Genomic DNA, 22,047 nt, shown 5'->3' on the forward strand with positions numbered 1-22,047 from the left:
ATCCAAATAGGAAACAGGTAGGCTCACAACTGGGTATGGTGCCTTGGATATTAATGGCCTGGCTCAGCAAAGGAATTTCTAAAGCTGGCTACACTTTTTTGCCTTAATTATGCATTCATTAAAAGCTTTTATACCCAACAGAATAAAGTAAATATTTTTTGATCTCCATAGTATGCTCCCAGACTGTAGATTTGCACAGCAGGGTCTTGATAATCTGAATAAATTGTATTTCCCCAAGGAGTTTATCTTTCAAAGAAGGTCATAAAGAAATGTAGCTCTTCCATCCTTAGATTTCTTCATGTGCCTTTTCTGTTATGGGTAATATAGAGCATGGGAACCAGAGTATATTTTGGTAATACATATTTGGTGATGGTCCAGTATAACGTCTCAGTCTGTTCTCCTTTATCTCTGGTGAAGTCTTTCTTAAATACCAAAGAAATGAATGATTTTACATGACCACTATGATTCTTTGCTGATACTTGTAGAAAAATTAAGACCACATTAGACATTCGAGTGTTTTCTTCCCTTCACCCAGGGAATAAAATTTTTGGAATATGTAAAGCTGTGGTTTTAAGCACTGTTAATAGCATTTTAAAAAGAGTACAGAAATAACAAGATAGCTACCGTATGTTGAGCACCCTCTAGGTGGAAGACACTTGACCTGTACTTTTGGGAGTCCTTACCACAGGTCACTTTGCCATTTTTTAGTTGAGAAAATTAGAGAGGTTAGCCACTTGCTGAGGCCATCCAGATGAGTCAGCCTCAAATCACGGGCTTTTTCCACACCTCCCAACTGAAGATGCAACCAGTTCCTTGTCACTGCAACTTAAGACCTAGTAAAAGAGACAGGGTAAAGATAAAATTATAAACCCAAACAAATATGCTCGACCAGTTTAGCTTATAATTTTTCTGAGTCATAAAGAGTAAGATGGCAAAACACCTGATATTGACGGATAGCCTGAAAGTAACATATGATTGTGAAAAGTTTAGGCAATAAATTTTCTCTCTCTCTTTGGGCTGCCATATTTATCTCCAAGGTGGCTAACATTCTAGGCATGTACTTTAAAAATGTTTTAATTAAGGGCGCCTGGGTAGCTCAGTCAGTTAAGCGTCTGCCTTTGGCTCAGGTCGTGATCCCAGGGTCCTGGGATCGAGCCCCACATCGGGCTCCCTGCTCAGCGGGAAGCCTGCTTCTCCCTCTCCCTCTGCTGCTCCCCTGCTGCCTGTGCTCTCTCACTGGCTCTCTCTCACATAAATAAAATCTTTTTTAAAAGTCTTAATTATTTAAATATTAAAATACTTCATAAATGTGTTCAATATTTAGTAAAATATTTAAAATATAAATATTTTAAGGAGCAGGAGAATGTATGTTTTATTGTAAACTAAGAAATGAAAGCAGCAAGAGTTGAATTTTTAAAGGTCTGACATTCTTTCCTACCTACCCACAAAATTAAGTAGCTGTAAAGACAGAGAGGAAGATCTAAAGTACAGATACAGTCTGTACCTTTATGCACAGCTGGGTAGAAGAGTGTGTAACCACAGCAAAGGGTTAAACAAATGATACAAGTAGCTCCTGCGATTAGAAGTAAGGAGAAGGGACAGTCCTTCCAGCTAGAATGGGCTGGCTTGCTGGCTTTCTTAGGAAGTGGAATCCGATCTTGGCTGTCCCTCCCTTCTGCACCTTCCCACCTCAGAAGGGGAAAAGCTTATATAATACAGAACTTCCCTTTTCTTACAAAAGCTTTTTATTTTTATTTTTTTAAAGATTTTTTATTTATTTGAGGGAAAGAGAGAGAGAGTGAGTGAGAGAGAGAAAGCACAAGTGGTGGGGGGTTGGGAGGACCCATGGACCCAGGACCCATGATTCACTGTAGAAGCTGGGCCAGATGCCTCTGACATCATAAGTGGGCTTTCCACCATATTTATCAGTTATGTGAAAAACCTGATGTGTGGTTTGCATCAGGAGAGAATTACTTATGCTCAGATCAAATATTTGAGAGCTCCTTTCTTAGTTAATTGTAGGAGATCTGTTTATTTGCCCAACTGTAAAATCATACCTATAAAAAACTGTCATTTCCTCTTTCCATTTGAAGAAATGGATGTGCTTTTTAAAAAATGGGTTGCGGGGTGCCTGGGTGGCTCAGTCAGTTGGGTGTCTGCCTTCGGCTCGGGTCATGGTCCCAGGGTCCTGGGATTGAGCCCTGCACTGGGCTCCCTGCTCGGCAGGAAGCCTGCTTCTCCCTCTCCCTCTGCCACTCCCCCTGCTTGTGTTCCCTCTTTCTGTGTGTCTCTCTCTCTCAAATAAATAAATAAAATCTTAAAAAAATGGGTTGCTTTTTAAAATTCATAATCCAACAAATATTTTCCAGTTAAAATCTATGGCAAAGGCATTATGACTGGCCTTGTACAGGATACAAAAATCATAAGATACCTATTTTTACTAGTTTACTAGAAACATTTTTACTGGTTGGAAGATATGTGCATGAATAGCTTAGAGATAAGTTAGTTGCTATGTTACAGGAGACTTGAAGTAGGAAGCATTAGGATTCAGCCAGTGACAAAGGGCTTCATATTTATTATATCTGACTTGGTACTTGGTCCGTATAAGCAGCCAACACAATGTTTTAATTTAACTTGTAGTTAATATTGCTAAAAATTAAACCATACTAGTTTTATATGCAGAGTGGGTATATCAAGCTATTTGGGAGTGATTTTTTTTTTTTTTTTTAATTCTTGACTTCCATAACAAGGGTGGCTTTTCATTTCAGGGGTTCTCAAAATATGATGTAATGTCAACATTTTATAATAAAATGTCGAATTTCAAGTATGATATTACATGATGGTCATAGAAATTGCTATGTCACCTGATCATCTTTTTTTAAAATATATTTTTTATTATGTTAATCACCATACATTACCTCATTAGTTTTTGATGTAGTGTTCCATGATTCATTGTTTGCGTATGACATGCAGAACGTGCCCTCTTTAATACCCATCACCAGGCTAACCCATCCTCCCACCCCCCACCGCTCTAGAACCCTCAGTTTGTTTTTCAGAGTCCATCGTCTCTCATGGTTCGTCTCCCCCTCCGATTTCCCCCCCTTCATTCTTCCCCTCCTGTTTTCTTCTTCTTCTTTATTTTTTTTAACATATAATAGTATTATTTGCTTCAGAGGTACAGATCTGTGATTCAACAGTCTTGCACACTTCACAGTGCTCACCATAGCACATACCCTCCCCAGTGTCTGTCACCCAGCCACCCCATCCCTCCCACCCCCCACCACTCCAGCAACCCTCAGTTTGTTTCCTGAGATTAAGAATTCCTCATATCAGTGAGGTCATATGATACATGTCTTCCTCTGATTGACTTATTTCGCTCAGCATAATACCCTCCAGTTCCATCCACATCGTTGCAAATGGCAAGATTTCCTTCTTTTTGATGGCTGCATAATATTCCTTTGTATATGTACCACATCTTCTTTATCCATTCATCTTTCGATGGACATCTTGGCTCTTTCCACAGTTTGGCTATTGTGGACATTGCTGCTATAAACATCGGGGTGCACATACCCCTTCAGATCCCTACATTTGTATCTTTGGGGTGAATACCCAGTAGTGCAATTGCTGGATCGTATGGTAGCTCTATTTTCAACTTTTTGAAGAACCTCCATACTGTTTTCCAGAGTGGCTGCACCAGCTTGCATTCCCACCAACAGTGTAGGACGGTTCCCCTTTCTCCACATCCCCACCAACATCTGTCATTTCCTGACTTGTTAATTTTAGCCATTCTGACTGGTGTGAGGTGGTATCTCATTGAGGTTTTGATTTGGATTTCCCTGATGCCGACCGATGTTGAGCACTTTTCCATGTGTCTGTTGGCCGTTTGGATGTCTTCTTTGGAAAAATGTCTGTTCATGTCTTCTGCCCATTTCTTGATTGGATCATTCGTTCTTTGGGTGTTGAGTTTAAGAGAACACAGGCAGCAACCTCTTCGACCTCAGCCGCAGCAACTTCTTCCTAGAAACATTGCCAAAGGCAAGGGAAGCAAGGGCAAAAATGAACTATTGGGACCTCATCAAGATAAAAAGCTTTTGCACAGCAAAAGAAACAGTCAACAAAACCAAAAGACAAGCGACAGAATGGGAGAAGATATTTATGAAATCTATAAAGAACATCGCCTGATCATCTTTATCTGTAGTATTGTCGTGTGGTAATTTAGGTGATGTCTTGAAGGAGGCTATAACTGAAGGGCATCAATAATTGGATATGAAAGATCATAAGTATAATAGTGAAACAGCATTGTTCAAATAGTCGCATCTGTTGAATGTTATTATTGAGAAAAATCTGAAATCTTGTTCAATTTGGTAATTTCGGAGGGAGAAACTTCAGGAAACCAAAATGGCATTACTTTTATTTTGACCTCGAGAGAAGTTTTTTATTATCTTGAACACAAGTCATAGTTTTCCATCCTGATACAGGTTGCTGATGCTTATTTTTATTTCACAAGTCAGTGATGTTCTCAGGACTCGATGAGGAACAAGAGAAATCAGTGTTAGTAAGGCCATGTTTTGCATGGGTATCCTTAGTATTAAATAAAAACCTATCCATCAAATTTCCAAATCTCTAGATTTGGGAAGGAATATTTGTGGGGCAGATGTTGGGGCTAGTCTATAGTAGATGCGATCACAAGATGACAGATATTTTCTGTGTTCTGTATAATTTCTGGGCCAGGGCTGTGATCCAACTGCACGGCTGGATGGGCAAGAGGTTACTGACAAGCTAGGAGATGCGTGGGTGTGGCTAAAACAAAGATAGACTGTATATCAGAAATATGCATGATTGATTTGCAACTTGTGTTGCGGTTGGCACACATCAAGACACATCTCTTGGCTGTGACATGCATAAGCTAGGCTGCGGGTTATGTGCAGTGAATTTGCAGACCCCAGCTGTAAGGCTGCATACGCATTTCTCTTCCATTCAAGAAACTGTACTTGAATGCAAGGGAGTTCAGCAATAGGCTTCAGTCGGCTTGGAATTGTAAAATAAAGAAAATCTTGTATGAACTTTGGTCACTAATTATTAGTATTTGCTTATTTGAGATAGAGAGATAGACTTGCTAATACAACAGCCAATCGCTATGCTACGGATGAGGAGAACCCCACCAGGGGACATCAGCAAGGCTGACACTCATCATTCTCTTGCTTGGGAAGAGTGGTGGAAGGGCCATGGGGTCTACCCACAGCCCCCAGACTGTCCTCCTTCCTCCCACTCATGTCCTCACCACCTAATAGTTTGCCTTAAGAATGTAATCATATTTGAAGGTAACCCCAAATAAAACAGTATTTGCCTTTTTCATGCCTTCTTTTCCCTACTACCTTCAGTGATTAATCTGGGGAATAACCATTTTAGTGACTTAATTAGGGGAATAGACCACACAGAAAGACTGAATTTGGGGAATATATAAGGTTTAAGAATTACTGCACTTGAAACACTAGTGTTTATTCCATAGCTAGCATAGTTTTGGGGACACATTTTATGGCTCTTCTGTTATTTAACTTGTCATCCACACTATAAGAAACAAATAGAAGGGAAGAGAGAAGCCAAATAGCCCTAACCCAAAGGAAAATAAATACTATTTTAAAAGATTCCCCAAAGAACAACAATGTATGCACCATAATTCTGAATAGAAACTAAATTTCAAGTGAGAAGCAGTGTGACTGAAATGAAACCTTTTTAGAAAAATAAAAAAGATTGTCCTTTTACTCAAGAGAGTTTCTTGTTGCTGAGCTATAATTTCCATTCAAAATCACTGCCTCTACCTGGGTGCTTGGATTTTGAAGTCATAGAATGTAGGAGAATGGTGACAATCTCATAATTAGGACAAAGTATCATTTGCAAAGGTACTTTGATCTGAATAGCCAGTTGATGGAGGAAATAATTCTCTCTTGGACCAAAAAAGAGATTTTGGGTGGATTGCAATATTTTTTTGTCTCAGCAGAGCTGTTACATTGCACTCATCTATTAACACTTTCAACTCCAGTCATGATGACCAGTTTTTCCACTTGGAAAACTGAGTGGCCACTGGCTTTGCCTTTGTGTGTATGTGTAGGAAGGACCAAAACAGAAGGGAAGTGAGGGAGGCCAATGAGATATGAAAAATAGGCTGATTCGAATGATGTTCAGAATTGGATAAGTATGTTGGAAAGACATGGCATGTTCTGTTTTGCTTGGTTTTAAGTAAACAGAAAAAGCTCATGGACATTCTTTCATGTGTGTTCACCACCTGTTCCCTGCTAGATACCAGGGGCACAATGCAGTCCTTGGCACAGGGAGCTTAGATTTAGTAGAGGGAGGCTGATCTACAATAAAAGGGCACTTAGAGTGACAAGTGCTGTGTTAGAAATATGCAGAGGGCGGGGTGGTGGCACAAAGAAGGAAGTGGTCAGTTCGGCCTGAACCAGGGAAGCTGAAAAGAAGAAATGGGTTCATTCATTCAACAAGTGTGGCTTGAGCCCCTACCATGTGCCTGGCACTGTTTTAGGCACCAGGGATAAGGCAGTGAATAAAATAGGTCCTTCCTCCCATAGAACGTACTTCTTGGGGCTTGGGGGACAAACACATTATAACTAAGTATTAGGCAGGTAAATGCAGAAGATAATTACAGATAGCGATGAGTACCCAAATCAAATCAAACGGAGTAATGTGATGGAGGATAACAGGGAGAGGAACAGATCAGGAAACAGCTGTAATGTTATAGTTCCCAAGAGGAGGGGGGCACGGAATAGCCTCAGGAAGACAGGGGGGAGCACCTGGGTTGGTCAGGAGGTAGAAGGAACGAGGGGAAAGCATGGGCAGGAAGCCTTTATTGTGGCTTCTGCAGCAAAGGCAAGACAGAGCAGGGTAGGCAGGCTTATGATCGCCTAGTTTGAATACTTCAAGCAGGCTCTGGGACGTATGGGTTGTCTGTGATTGTCCAGTACTCGGCCCTGGGATGATAAAGGAATATTACTAGGGGAATAGTGCCTCTTGGGGTATAGGAGCCAGATACAAGGTGCACTCTTGAGCAAGTTGTTCGCTATCTCTAAAAGCTGACTTGTCCTGGGAGGGGCAGTCTCTCCCTAGTCAGTGACACCCCAAATGCCAGAGCATCAAGAATACTAAAATGAGAAAATGCAGTTAATTCACTTCCCCACCCCACCCTTTGCGAACATCTGCTCTTTGAGCTATCAGCTCCATGTGGCTTCTCAGAGAAGACTTTACTAACTTTCTACTCCAAGTCAAATCACCCATTATGGGCATTTACAGCCCTATATTCTACCCATTGTAGTCTTTACCTCAATTATAATTTTTCATTTATTTGTAATATGTTTTGCTCTTCCAATAGAGCATACACTCTGTGAGGCCTGGAACTTGCCTATTTTTCCTCATCATTATATTGCCAATGCCTGATGTGGTCCTAGTACATGATGTGAAATGTGTAGCCCATTGAAATGGCTGAAGCCAAGCCAGGATGGGTGGGATTATTACCCTTTAGGTTAAGAAGGTCATCAGGGTGTGGATCATGGAAGGCTATGCGGTGTTACTGAGTTTAGACTTTTAACCATAAGCAAATGGAAGCTCACTAATGGTTTTTCTCTGTCTCTCTCTCTCTTTTTTTTTAAATTGAAGTATAGTTGACTCATAGTGTTACATTAGTTTCAGGTGTACAACATAGTGATTCCACACGTCTGTGGTCTACTGTGCTCATCACAGGTGTAGCCACCATCTGTCATCATAAACTGTTACAATACCATTGACTCTATTCCCTCTGCTGTACATTTTAGCTCTGCGACTTATTCATGCTATAACCAGAATCCTAACACCCCCACTCCCCTTCCCCCATTTTGCCCATCATCTTACCCCCCTTCCGTCTGGCAAGCATCAGATTGTTGTCTGCATTTATGGGTCTGTTTCTGCTTTTTGTTTGCTTATTCATTTGTTTTGGTTTTAGATTCCACATAGAAGTGAAATCATATGGTATTTGTGTCTGTGGGATTTGTTTCACTTAGTGTAACACCCTCTAGGTCATCCATGTTGCTGCAAATGGCAAGATCTCATTTTTTTTATGGCTAAATAATATTTGTGTGTGTGTGTGTGTGTGTGTGTGTGTACCACATCTTCTTTATCCATTCATGATTGTTTCCATATTTTGGATATTGTAAATAATGCTGCAATAAACAGAGGGATGTATATATCTTTTCAAATTAGTATTTTCTGGGTTTACCCAGTAGTGGGATTACTGGATCATATATATATATGATATTTCTACCTTTACTTTTTTGAGGAACCTCCATACTGTTTTCCACAGTGGTTGCACCAATTTACATTCCCAGCAGCAGTGCACAAGTGTTGCCTTTTCTCTACATCCTTGCCAGTACTTGTTATTTCTTGTCTTTTTGGTAATAGCAATTCTCACTGGTGCGAGGTGATGTCTCATTGTGGTTTTGATTTGCATTTCCCAGATGACTGGTGATGTTAAACATCTTTTCTTGTGACTGTTGGCCATCTGTATGTCTTTTTTGGAAAAATGTCTCTTCAGGTCTCCTATCCATTTTAAAATCAGATTATTGGGGTTTTCTTTTTTTGTTTTCAGTTGTGTAAGTGCTTTATATATTTTGGATACTAGCCCTTTATCATATATATCGTTTGCACATATCTTCTCTTCAGTGGGTTGCCTTTTCATTTTGTTGATGGTTTCCTTCACTGTGTGAACTCTTTTTATTTTGGTATAGTCCCAACACTTTATTTTTGCTTTTGTTTCCTTTGCCTGAGAAGACATACCTAGAAAACTATTGCAGAGGTCAATGTCAAAGAAATTACTGCCTATGTTTTCTTTTAAGAGTTGTATGCTTTCCTGTCTCCAGTTTGGATCTTTAATCCATTTTGAGTTTACTTTTGTGTGTGGTATAAGAAAGTGGTTCAGTTTCACTCTTTTGCATGTAGCTGTCTAGTTTTACCAACATTATTTATTTGAAGAGACTGTCTTTTCTCCATTTTATATTCTTGCCTCCTTTGTCATAGATTAATTCATCGTATAAGTGTGAGTTTATTTTAGGGCTCTTTATTCTGTTTAATTGACCTATGTGTCTGTTTTTGTGCCAGTACTATCCTGTTTTGATTGCTATAGCTTTGTGTAGTATATCTTGAATCCCTCCAGCTTTGCTCCTAAGAGTGCTTTTGCTGCTTGAAGTCCTTTGTAGTTCCCCATAAATGTTAGTATTATTTGTTCTAGTTCTGTGGGAACCCCAGTTGGTATTTGTTAGGGATTGCATTGCATCTGTTAGATTGCTTTAGGTAGTAGGGGTTTTTAGATTTTATTTGTCAGAGAGAGAGAGAGAGAGAGAGAGTACAAGCCAGGGGAGTGGGAGAGGGAGAAGCCAGCTTCCTGCTGAGAAAGGAGCCTGATGTGGGACTCCATCCCAGGACCTGGGATCATGACCTGAGCTGAAGGCAGATGGTTAACTGACTGAGCCACCCAGACAATCCCTAGGTAGTAGGGGCATTTTAACAATATTAATTCTTCCACTTCATGAGCATGGAATATCTTTCCATTTATTTGTGTTGTCTTCAATTTCATCAGTGTTTTATAATTGTACAGGTCTCTCACCTCTTTGGTCAAGTTTATTTCTAGGTATTTTATTCTTTTTGGTACAACTATAAATGGAATTGTTTTCTTAATTTTCTTTCTGCTACTTTGTTATTAGTGTATAGAAACATAATTGATTTCTGTATATTAATTTTGTGTCTTGCAACTTCACTGAATTCATTTGTTACTTCTAATAGTTTTTTGGTGGGATTTTTAGAGTTTTCTATGTATGGTATCATGCCATCTGCAAATATAGTGAAAATTTCAGTTCTTCCTTACCAATTTGGATGACTTTTATTTCCTTCTCTTTTCTGATTTCCATGCCTAGGACTTCCAGTACTGTGTTGAATAAAAGTGGCAAGAGTGTACATTCTTGTCTTGCTCCTGATTTTAGAAGAAAACTCTCAATTTTTCACCACCATGTATGATGTTAGCTGTGGGTTTATCATATATGGCCTTTATTATGTTGAGGTATGATCTCTCTAAACCCACTTTGTTGAGTTTTTATCATGAACGGATGTTCAACTTTGTCAAATGTTTGTTCTTCATCTATTGAGATGATCATATGATTTTTATCCTTTGTTTTCTTGATGTGTGGTGTATCATGTTTATTGATTTGTGGATTTTGAACCATCCTTGAATTCCCAGAATAAATCACACTTGATTGTGGTGAATTATCCTTTTAATGTATTGTTGAATGTGGTTTGCTAATATTTCATTGAGGATCTTCGCATCTATGTTCATCTGGGATATTATTGGCCCGTAGTTCTCTCTCTCTTTTTCTTGTAGTGCCTTTGTCTAATTTTCATATCAGGACAATGCTGGCCTTATAGAATATACTTGAAAGCTTTCCTTCCTTTTCTATTTTTTGGAATAGTCTGTGGAGAATAGGTATTAACTCTTCTTTAAATGTTTGGTAGAATTTCTCTGTGAAGCTCTCTGGTCCTGGACTTTGGTTTGTTATGAGTTTTTTGATTACCAATTCAATTTCTGTACTTGTAATTGGTGTGTTGAGAGTTTCTATTACTTCCTGGTTGAGTTTTGGGAGATTTTATGTTTCTAGGAATTTATTCATTTCTTCTAGTTTGTCCAGTTTGTTGGTATATAATTTTTTGTGATAGACTCTTACAATCCTTTATATTTCTGTGCTGTCAGTTGTTACATCTCTTTTGTTTCTTATTTATTTTGTCCTCTCTCTTTTTTTCTTGATGAATCTGGGTATAGGTTTATCAATATTATTTATCTTTACAAATAACCAGCTGCTGGTTTCATTGATCTTTTCTAATGTTTTTTTTTTTAATCTCTATTTCATTTATTTCTGCTCCAATATTTATTATTTTCTTACTTCTACTAACTTGGGCTTTGTTCTTGTTTTCTGGCTTTTTTAGGTGTAAGGTTAGATTGTTTATTTGAGATTTTTCTTGTTTCTTGAGGTAGGCCTTGTTTGTGAGTTTTTAACAGGTGATCAATATGGTCAGATTCTTGTAAAAAGAGAGGTTTGAGAATTTGATACTGGAGGTAGAAACGTTAATTCAGGACTCTGCTCTAGGAAGTCTGGATAGGAGATGATGAGGAACAGAGTAAGAACTGCTAAAAGAGGAAGACCAAACAGGATTTGGTGAATGACTGGTTAAGAGGGAGGAATATGGGCCACCTTTTGAGATCCTGATATGGATGGTTGGATGTGGTCATCCAACCACATCCCTGTCCATTCCATTCTGTGGAATATCCAAGAGAAGATGTCCTCTTACAGGTAGTTGGGAAAATGAATTCAAAACTGAGAGAGGTTTGGACTTCTTATATAGATGAGGAAGTCATTAACATGTGATCAGTTTACAACTCAGTTGTATGTTTTTTACTTTGGCCATCCTTCTTTTCCCTGACTTAATGATACAGATTATTTATTACTTTGATATCTAAAGGGAACACATTCTTCATTTTCACCTCCTTGCATTAGTGTTGAATCAGGGTTTATGGATACCAAACAATGCTCAAATATACTTTATTATTCCTTGCCCACCAAATGTACTGTCTACTTCTCATGTGCCAAGTTGTATGTGGTAAGAGCTTTTCATTCATTATCCCCCTGACCACCCTATGAGCTGGTTGAACTCTCCATTTTTTGATTGAGGAACAATGGGAGAGGTTCAGTGATTGACCAAGGTCATGGACAATGGTAAGTATTAGGGCTGGATTTGAACTAGTTTGACTTGGTTGTATGTACGACCTTTGCTCTTCATCAGTGTGGGTTGCCTCCAAGTGCCTATGGCTGCTGATGGTTTTTTCTGTCCCTGAATACAATTATTCTTTCTTTTTCTCTATAAATAAAAAAGAATTTTTGAAAAAAATCTAGAATATGTATATGAAAACATTAATAGTGATTATCTCTGCATGGTGAAATATGAATGGTTTTTGTTTTCTTTTCCACACTTTAAATTTTATGGAATAAACATTTATTACTTTTTATAATGAAACATAATGGCACTATTTTTATAACAGTGATTATTTTCTTCCATGCACAGTATTATAGGTGGGCATTTAATGTAATTTAACCATTGCTTCCCACCTCCCCACATCACATTTATGAGAATCTTTAAAAGCAGCATTATTGGTATTATTTTGCTTACACATGGTCTTAGCCAAAAGGACAAGAAGTGATGAATTTGCTTAAAGCTCACAAAGCGCCGACAAGAGGAATGCATGTTGTGGCATCATGATCTCACTGAAGATGATTTATCTTTTTTCCCTGATCTCCCTGCTTTATACAGTTTAACTACTGAGGTGCTAAGTATGCATGGCAAAGGGAGTGGAAACCTTTGACATGTAGAGAAAGCACTGGAGATTTGGGGAAATTATGGTGGTTTTTTTTTTTTAAGATTTTATTTATTTATTTGGGGGTGGGGAGAGGCAGAGGGACAGGGAGAGAGAGAGAGTCTTAAGCAGGCACCACACCTGTTTCTTGGGGCTCAATCTCACGACCCTGAGATCATGACCTGAGCCCAAATCAAGTGTCAGACACTCAACTGACTGAGCCACCCAGGTGCACCGGGAAATTATATTTTTAAGTAGAAGAGAAGAGAAATGAAAAGGTAAAGATAGGGAGTAGACTTTTAGCGGATGTTTCTCTTGTACACGAATATATGTCTTAGTTCAGTTCCCTTTTGCTGTTCAGACAGATGCTGACACTTGTCCATTTAGCTTCTTAGTTCTCTACTAATATGAAATACTTCGTTAGTTTGCATTTGGGGGTTATATAAAATTAGACCTTTAGGAAATTAAAACATTTCAGGACTGGGGAAGCAGGCATTCAATGACTACCTTCAAAAGAAATGCAGCAGAAGAGAACCACAATTAAGGTAAATTAATTCTCGGGTTCTCCGCAGTTCTAAATCGGCCTGCTTTTAAGCTGCAGGCATCTAATCAAATAGGAAATAAAGATGCTTAATAAAGAATATTTGATTGCTGCTACATAATTCATTCCCAAACTTGTAGTTGTACATACTTTTTGGCAGGAAAACAAGTGAGGATAAAAACATTTTTGCTGGGCTCCGCCTGTCCACCTTTAACTTTGCGGAGCTTAGCTGTTTCCGTTTCTGCACATGGTAGCCTCTCCGTGCAGTGCTGCTGGGCATGGCCTCAGGACCTTGAACCATGCCTTGGACATGTGCCTGGGGTATTTGAAAGGCACTGACACCACCCTGACTTCACCCATCACGCTTCTGGGGGCCTGCAGAGTGATTTACCGGGATGCCAAAGTTATATTCAGGACCCTGAGCAGTTAAACTTGCTTCATAGATGTACTGACCAGAAAGAACATTCATCCCTAGGAATTGGTCCTAAAGTCCTTTATGGAAACAAGGGTGACATGTTCTGTACTCCCAGAATAAAATTTACCAACCCTAAAAAGTAAGATTTGGAGAACAAGTTTAAACATTATTTGAAATAATTGTCGCTAGAGTTAAAATCTTCAGTATTCCTTTGATAAAATCTGCTGAATGGGAAGCCAGGATATTTTGATTGAATGGCTGTGAGTGGACTCTTAGATGTTTGCGTTGTATTGCATTTTAGTGGTCATCTGTAGTAAACTTCATTTTAAAGGTAAGTATGTACTCCTTTTCGATTGTGTTGGCATATAGAGCTATTACGAGCCAGAATCTTATGCTGATTCGTCATCTAGCTTGACTCCTGTTAGAATATAATTAAAGCATCATCTCCCATCCAAAGAAATAGAATCTAAAGTAAAAAAAAATAATAATAATAAATCAGGTAGCCGTGATGAGGATGCAGTTGTTACTCAAAGAGCTGTTTTTACAATTTCTTCATTAACATTTTATTCAGTAGAACAGCACATAATGGGAGCCACATATGTCATTCTAAATTTTCTAGTAGCTGCATTTAAAAAAAGTAAAAAGAGGGGCACATGGGTGGCTCAGTCAGTTAAGCGTCTGCCTTCAGCTCAGGTCATGATCCCAGAGTCCTGGGATCGAGTCCCATATTGGGCTCCCTCCTCAGTGGGGAATCTGCTTCTCCCTCTGCCACTCCCCCTGTTTGTGCTCGCTCTCTCTCTCTCTGTCAAATAAAACCTTAAAAAAAGTAAAAAGAAACAGGTGAAATTAATTATAATTACATATTTAACCTGCTGTATCCAAAAGACTATCATTTTAATGTATAATCAACATAAAATTATTAATGAGATATTTTACATTCTGTTTTTCTTCTTCCTGACATTTGGTGTATCTTTAACACTTATAGAATCTCTCAAATCATACTAGCCATATTTTAAGTGCTCAGTAGCCACCTGTGGCTAGGGGCTACCCATGCTGGACAGCACAGATTTAGAACCTATTCCTTTAGACTTTCAAATATTCTAGAAACAAATACATTCAAACAGAATATAAGTATTTTAGAAAGAGTTCTTAATATTCTTGGATAACTGGAAAAGGTGAAAATATGTTGAAAATTACTTAAATAGATCAGTGAATTAGCTATCAGATGGTGTTCTGCACTCCTTAAGCTAGTGGAAAATACTGCTCACATATTAAAATTTTTAAGTTAAAAATGGGGGAAAAGATACAAATGTGATCTGAAGGGGTATGTGCACCCCAATGTTTATAGCAGCAATGTCCACAATAGCCAAACTATGGAAAGAGCCAAGATGTCTATCAACAGATGAATGGGTAAAGAAGATATGGTATATATATATATATATATATATATATATATATATACACACTGGAATATTATGCAGCCATCAAAAAAAACCCCATGAAATCTTGCCATTTGCAACACTGTGGATGGAACTAGAGGGTATTATGCTAAACGAAATAAGCCAATCAGAGAAAGACAAGTATCATATGATCTCACTTATATGAGGAATTCTTAATCTCAGGAAACAAACTGAGGGTTGCTGGAGAGGTGGGGGGTGGGAAGGATGGGGTGGCTGGGTGATAGACATTGGGGAGGGTATGCGCTATGGTGAGAGCTGTGAATTGTGTAAGACTGGTGAATCACAGACTTGTACCTCTGAAACAAATAATACATTATATGTTAAAAAAAAAAGAAAAAAGATAGTAGGAAGGGAAAATGAAGGGGGGGAATTCGGAGCAGGAGATGAACCACGAGAGACTATGGACTCTTTGAAATAAACTGAGGGTTTTAGAGGGGAGGGGGATGGGTTAGCCCAGTGATGGGTACTAAGGAGGGCACGTATTAAATGGAGCACTGGGTGTTATATGCAAACAATGAGTCATGGAACACTACATCAAAAACTAATGATGTAATGTATGGTGACTAACATAACAAAATAAAATCTAAAAAAAAAAATAAAAACGGGAAACAGGACTTTCATTCTACTTGAAATAGGTAAGTTTTCTATCATCAGGCCTGTGTGCCCACTGTGATTCTTGCAGAATTAAAGAAAGTTTCCACAGGCGTCTTGGCTCTCTGGGTGCATTATTTTAGAGCCATGGCTATGAACTTGAGAACTGGTAGAGACAGGGAAAATCCCCCAAAATGAGCATTGCTACAGGAACTCTTTGAATAAGAAGGAAAGATTGTCATTAGTTGTCTGAATGTTTGAGGCTAACAAAAAATAAAGAACAATTATAAATTGCTCATCTTAGGCAGGTTCAATATAGAATTATTCAGGACAGGAATCTTTTCTGTGAGATTCCTTCATTTCCTGAGACCTTACATGTAAAAAATCTGTGTTTTAATTTCAAGTCAGGATGGGTTGTCTTTACTCGAAGACATACTTCCTTTGAAGTTTTAGAAAAAGTAGAGTCAGTCTGCCTTCATGTAGTTTGTGTCATCTAATCACGACTCCTACTTTACCTGAACTCACATTTTCTGTAGTTGAATAAACTTCTCGCCTGAGAGCTGTAAAATATGGAAAGGGTAGAAAAATCAATTTTCTTCATTGGTAAAATTTTCTTGAAAAGTTGCAAAGTAACATTTCAGTCAGTGAAGTCAGAAACTCCTTTCAACTCCTTTATTAAAATGTCTTTAGGGCACCTGGGTCAGTTAAGTGTCTACCTTCAGTTCAGGTCATGATCCCAGGGTCCTGGGATTGAGTCCCACATTGGGCTCCCTGCTTAGCGGGGAGCCTGCTTCTCCCTCTCCCCCGCCACTTGTGCTCTCTTTCGCTCCTTCTCTCAAAAATAAATAAAAAAATCTTAAAAAAAATAAGATGTCTTTAAATACATGTGTTTTAAGAGGGGCAAAGTAAGGAGAAATGATGAATTCTAGAACATGCAGTTCTCTGCCAGTCTCATAATTAAGAGATTTTTTTTTTTTTAACATTATCAGTGGAGTCCCATTTCCCCCACTCCTGTCATACAAACCTTAGTGAGTCAGTCTGAATTTCTTGCCTGCTCTTTCTTGGATTAACTTCTAAGAGATCTTTTTTCCCCCCATTTTTATTTTTTTGGCACCCAGGAATTAAATAGCTTTAATTACTTGGATCTGTACAGACTTGCTGACCTCTTTAACCTCACTTTGCTGGAGAAGGCAGTGATCGATTTCTTAGTGAAACATCTCTCTGAGCTCCTGAAGAGTCGCCCAGAAGACGTTCTAACGCTTCCTTATTGTCTGCTCCAGGAGGTTCTGAAGAGCGACCGCCTGACCTCCCTGAGTGAAGAGCAGATCTGGCAGGTAAGGGCGCTCTGCATGGGTCTTCTTGTGGCAGGGAAAAGGCACGGAATGGTTAAAAGTTGAACAGTTGAGGAACAATGATAACTATTTTGTCTGGTTTGGTTCTCCTCAGAGCCAAAGTCAGAAGTCATGCTCCCTTGATGGGCAAGTGATTGGAGAACACCAGCCCTTGAGGGTCGGAGGCCTCAGCCTCTGCTCAGCTTAACTTGGGCTGTCACAGGTGTGGTTTTTCAGACCCTTGCTGCGGCTTCCTAAAACCCTAAGGCGGGGAGTTACATCAGAAAGAGTCAAGAATTTCTTTCTCCTGATAAAGATAGTTTCTTAAACTGAACGTGAGAAAAACGGATTGTCAAGCACCATATATGCATATTATTTAAGACCAATGGAATCAGAATAGATTCTGAAACATTTCTTTGTTGCGGCCGAGAGCAGCTGGGACCTTAAATGAAACGAAGCTCTTCTTGCACAGCAGTGGAAAAATCTCCCTCTTTAGTTAATTCTGCATTCATTGCCATTTTCCTAAGCCCTGCCTTTCGCCTGACATAGCATTCTTTCCGAATATCCTTTGTCTAGGGGATGGAAGGATGTTTTGTGTTTTCAAGTTGATTACTCAGTTTAAATCCTTTTCTACTCATCCTCACTGGCTTTGCTTGAACAATCCACCTGGTGCCTTGCGAAACAGCCCATCTTATCACTTTCGTTTTATGTCAACCACCTCACTCTGAATGCTGGCTGGCCATTTTGTTATACCTTCAAGATTTCACGATCATTTTATTTATATACAGAACACATGAAGTAGAAACAAATAAGACATATATTTTATTTATATACATGTTCATGCTATTTATATACAGAATATAAGAGAAAATATGAAGTCTTCTGTTAGCTGATGGGACGGTGAATTCCTGGTATCTTAGCAAATGACATTTGGAGAGTACTCTAACTCTGGCCAGAACAGGCAGAGGGAGCTGTTAATTATCTAACACCTGACTCTATTCACTGATGATTTTCCTGATGTCTTTCTCCCTTATTTCTTTCTTTATTTACATTAATCAGCAACTTCCTTCTTTACTGTTGCTCCACCACTGAGGATACTAAGAGCTAATGGTGTAGTGAGGGCCTTCCAGGACCCAGACTCTTCGCAAACTTACTGACTTATTGTCACAATGGGCTTGAAGTATAGTTGTTATCACCCCATCTTCCAGATGAGCAAAACAGGGCTTCATTGCCTTGCTTAGAGTTACAGAGCAAAGCCGGCCTACAAATCCAAGTCTGCAGACACCTGTCTTCATCTCTACAGTATCCCACACTGTCTTGACAAAGAAAATATAAGGAAAAAGAATAAGCCATATTTTCTTTCTCCTTCTTAGGTATTTCTGATAATGTTTGTTCATGCAGAGGTCAAAAGTTGGTGAGGATGAGTTTTGGTATGAATTCTAATTATCTGTGGTTCTCCCCTATAAACACAAATCATCAACACTTTCTGGTCAATTCAAATTGGGAGGTTGCCAAATTTTTCTTCACTTCCCAAAGGGAAAAAGAAAGACTTGGAATGAATTCTGCATTTAATTATTTCTAACTGAATTGAAATCTGAGCCAGTCATCCTTGTGGCTTCTCTTTTTGTGGCATGGTTGAAGGGACTGCCAGAGAGGTAATGTGTAGATGTCTGAGTATCCAAAAAAAAATTCCATACTGTCTACTTAAGAGTTATCGTAATTGCCTCTGTAAAGGTTACCGATATTATCATGTAGAATTTTAAAAACTGCTTTCTGCTGCAGGCAATATCTTTTTTGTACCTGGTCCTCAAGAAAGAATTAAAACACTCACATAAATATGATCAATTTAGGCATTCAGCAGGCAATAAGAAACTGTTTTGCTTTATCTTAGTAAATACGTAATTCCCTCATACTCAACCCAATAGAGAAAAATTAAATCAGACCAGCTATATTGCCTCAAGTATAGTTAAGTTCATCATTTTTGCTGAGGTTATACTAGTAATGCAATATACCGGGGAAGAATCTAATATTCAGCCTTGGGTGAAGATTGGGTATGCCAGAGGATTAGTGTCAGGGTGCTTTATAGAAGTGAATCTTGATGGACAGGCTGGAGACAAATCTACAGAATCTCATTAAATTGCTGAATTGTTCATTACGGAACGTTCTCACTGTAATAAAGTGCTCATTGACTTTGACAAATCCCCATCCCATGTCTTAAAGAAGAACAGTGAAGCAAGGGGTGTGGGGGAGGAGAAAGGAAATTGACACAAAGTAGGACAGGTAAAAGAAAAGCAGATGGAGGGGTAGTGCTCTTTGATTAATATGTGCAACTAGTAACTTAAGGCGAGAGCCCAGTACACACACACACACACACCATACACGCGCACACACACGCATGTGCACACACGTTTACACATGTGCTTCTTCCACTGTCAACTGATAATGTAATCTGGGACATTCCCTTTCTTTTGGTAAAAGGTATCATTTTCATTATTCACCAGATTTCACGCAGTCGTCTCTGAAGACGTCTTAAGACCCTTCAAATAATCCTCACTGAACAAACTCTTTTTTACTTTCTCCTGCTGTCCCTTATCCACTTCCTTTCCTGATAAAATGTGCTGCAGGCTGTAATAACCATTCTGTGGATCTGAAAACCTGTGAAATCCCCCAAGATTATGCCTTATATGTGCTCTTTCCCCCCCATCTGACCTTTTTAAACTTTAAGTCTCTTCTCTCACAGAGGCCTTCTTCATCCCCCATAAACAATCTTTCCTCCCTTCCATGGCCTGAAACTGCTCGGCCTGTTAGGTAACTTCTCTTTACATTCATAGGGTAATGTAGAGAATTGCACCGTATACACACTTTAGTGTATAAGGGCATAGAAGTCCCCTCAGAAAAATGCTTTTTAAAAAATTCAGTTCAATTCAGCTTAACAATTTGGTCTGATGTTCCAAGGCCAGCGATTTCTAGGTTCCAGATGAAAGACACCAAATTGGTTATGGCGCTCAAAGAAATAGGAGACTAAAAATGAGTAAATCAGCTGGAGAGGAAACGTGGGGCATGAGGTCACATGCGTTCGTGACCTGGCAAATCTCTACCAGTCTTGTCTGGCTTTCGGGTTTTAGCTCTAATGTAGGACTTTGTTTCAGTAGGGTCTTGTTAAATTTTTCCTGTTAGATTCAACATAGAGTTTCGGACTACTGAGCCGGGGCCCTGCTATAAAACTTGAGTGAACTCATGAACCATTCCATACCACTCCCATGTATTGGGTCTGTTTTCATTTTCATAGGAAGTGCTGGCCAATCCGGTTTTTTTCCGAGGAAAATGCATTATCTGCCTCTTCTACCCCAGATTCTCTCTTACCAGAATGAGGGCTCAGAGATTACTTTTCATAGGAGTGGAAGAAGACCGAATATGATGTAAATTCTTACATTTGCTAGCACATAGAAAAGATGTGGTTCTCCATCCATCACTATTTATCAAGCACCTGTGAAATGCCCAAAACCGTGCTGGAGTGTAAGGCTGAGTACAGGTTTGTTAACTTGGTTTTCCTTTCGCATGCCTCACCCCCAATAGGAGGGATCTTTATGATATTTTTTAAAAGATTTATTTATTTATTTTTAGAGAGAGAGAGAGAGAGAGAAAGTGGGGAGAATGGCAGAGGGAGAGGGAGAGAGAGAAACTCAAGCAGACTCCATGCTGAGTGCAGAGCCAACGCAGGGCTTTATCTCAGGACTCTGAGATCATGACCTAAGCCAAAATCAAGAGTCAGATGCTTAACTGTCTGAGCCACCCAGGTGCGCCTGATTTTAAACCATTAGTTCAGCTCTCTGGATTTTATTTCATCTCTGAAGTAGCAGAAACAAGAAGGATATTTTAAAATGGATAAAGATAGTTTGTGGAAATAAAAGTGAATATTTCTTGAGCACCTATTACATGCTAGGTACCGTGTTAGAAGCAAGGTCCTGGGGTAAAAAGCTTTCCAGAAATATTCCATTATTGAGTTAGATTTAGTTTAGTTTCATCTCTGAATGTGAAGAACTTTGGTCTTCCTTCAATTAGTAATTTATTTACTGATTGCTATTTTCAGTGAAGAGGACTTACTATAAGAACAGTACATACATCAATGCTTTCTTTCTTTATTACCCTCGGGTTGAAGACTCCTCTTTTTGTATTTTGACCAGACAATTCAGTGGTCATATCACTGACGTTGAATGGGATCAGACCTCAGCAAGGACAGTCTCCTTTACCCTGGTCATGTTCTACTTTAGTATGGCAAGAGGGCTGAGTCCCCTGGTTTGGGTTTGGGGGTAATCATGTTTGCATTTGTCTTTGACTGTGTGTTCCCAGAGGCAGAGGCTGTGCCTGTTATGTTTGCATTGAACGCTGCCTTGTTCTCTTGCTCTCTATAAATAATAAATAAAAACAGTAATGTAGAATTTTCATATTAAAATGTATCGAATATTAAAATGTATTGAATAGATAAGAATACATCCTACTATTCCTACATGGGGCTGGGTTCATTCTAGGAATTGGTATACAAAATGAGTTTGGCCTTTCATTTTTTTTTTAATTTTTATTTGTTTATTTATTTATATTTTAAGTAGGCTCCACGCCCAGCGTGGAGCCCAACACAGGGCTTGAACTCACGACCCTGATCTCTAGACCTGAGCTGGTATCAAGAGTCGGCTGCTGAAGCGACTGAGCCCCCCAGGCACCCCTGAGTTTGGCCTTTTAAAACTGCATTTTTCCTTATATTTTGTTGGAAATTTGGTTCCATAAGTCATACTGCTAATAACACATTTACTTTATATCTCTAGAGACACGAGTCACATACTGTTTACAGTAGTCAACAATCTCAGATGCTGTGTTTTTTTTTGACAAGCCCCTTCCAGGCTTTTATCTATACCACAAAACCACCCACTTGCAGTTTGATTTAAAAGGAGTCCCAGAAGATGAGCCCAAACAAAAAGCAACTATTCCTTTATGGTTAGAAAGCAGAGGGCACTTGGGATATACACAGCTGTCATCTTTTATCTCTTACGTTATAAATTGACCCAAAAGTACTTCTGGCCAGGGGGAAGCAAGGACTTTGAACAGGACTCTGTGTTAAACAGTACTGTCATAATACTTCATATTTGAGTATCATATCACAGTTTCAAGAATGCCTCTGCATTTATCATTGCTTTGTTGTCCTGTGGTACAAATGGAAAAACTGAGGTAACAAGGCTAGAGATCAAATTCATGTCTTCTCATTCTTGGGCCCTTCCTAC

General features: G+C 39.0%; 1 protein-coding gene across 17 annotated transcripts in view; it reads left to right on the forward strand.

The window, feature by feature from the left end:
- Positions 1-22,047, forward strand: part of KLHL32 (kelch like family member 32) — a 248,095-nt gene that overhangs the window by 135,305 nt on the left and 90,743 nt on the right. For 9 of the 17 annotated variants that reach the window (XR_012378503.1, XR_012378504.1, XR_012378505.1 and 6 more), the window contains one exon: positions 16,562-16,777. The exons of 5 other annotated variants lie outside the window; for them this stretch is intronic. Coding sequence is in view for 7 of the 12 variants with exons in the window: in XM_025862890.2 (XP_025718675.1) it covers positions 16,562-16,777 (216 nt within the window). In the remaining 5 variants the exon portion in view is untranslated. Of the gene's footprint in view, positions 1-16,561; positions 16,778-22,047 lie in introns of those variants that run through there. 3 more of the 17 variants (XM_073893671.1, XM_073893686.1, XM_073893681.1) reach the window with 3 other exon arrangements.

The sequence above is a fragment of the Callorhinus ursinus genome, unplaced genomic scaffold (assembly GCF_003265705.2).
Source record: "Callorhinus ursinus isolate GAN/ISIS: 27379988/994484 unplaced genomic scaffold, GSC_fseal_2.0 scaffold6, whole genome shotgun sequence".
NCBI classification, from domain to species: Eukaryota; Metazoa; Chordata; class Mammalia; order Carnivora; family Otariidae; genus Callorhinus; species Callorhinus ursinus.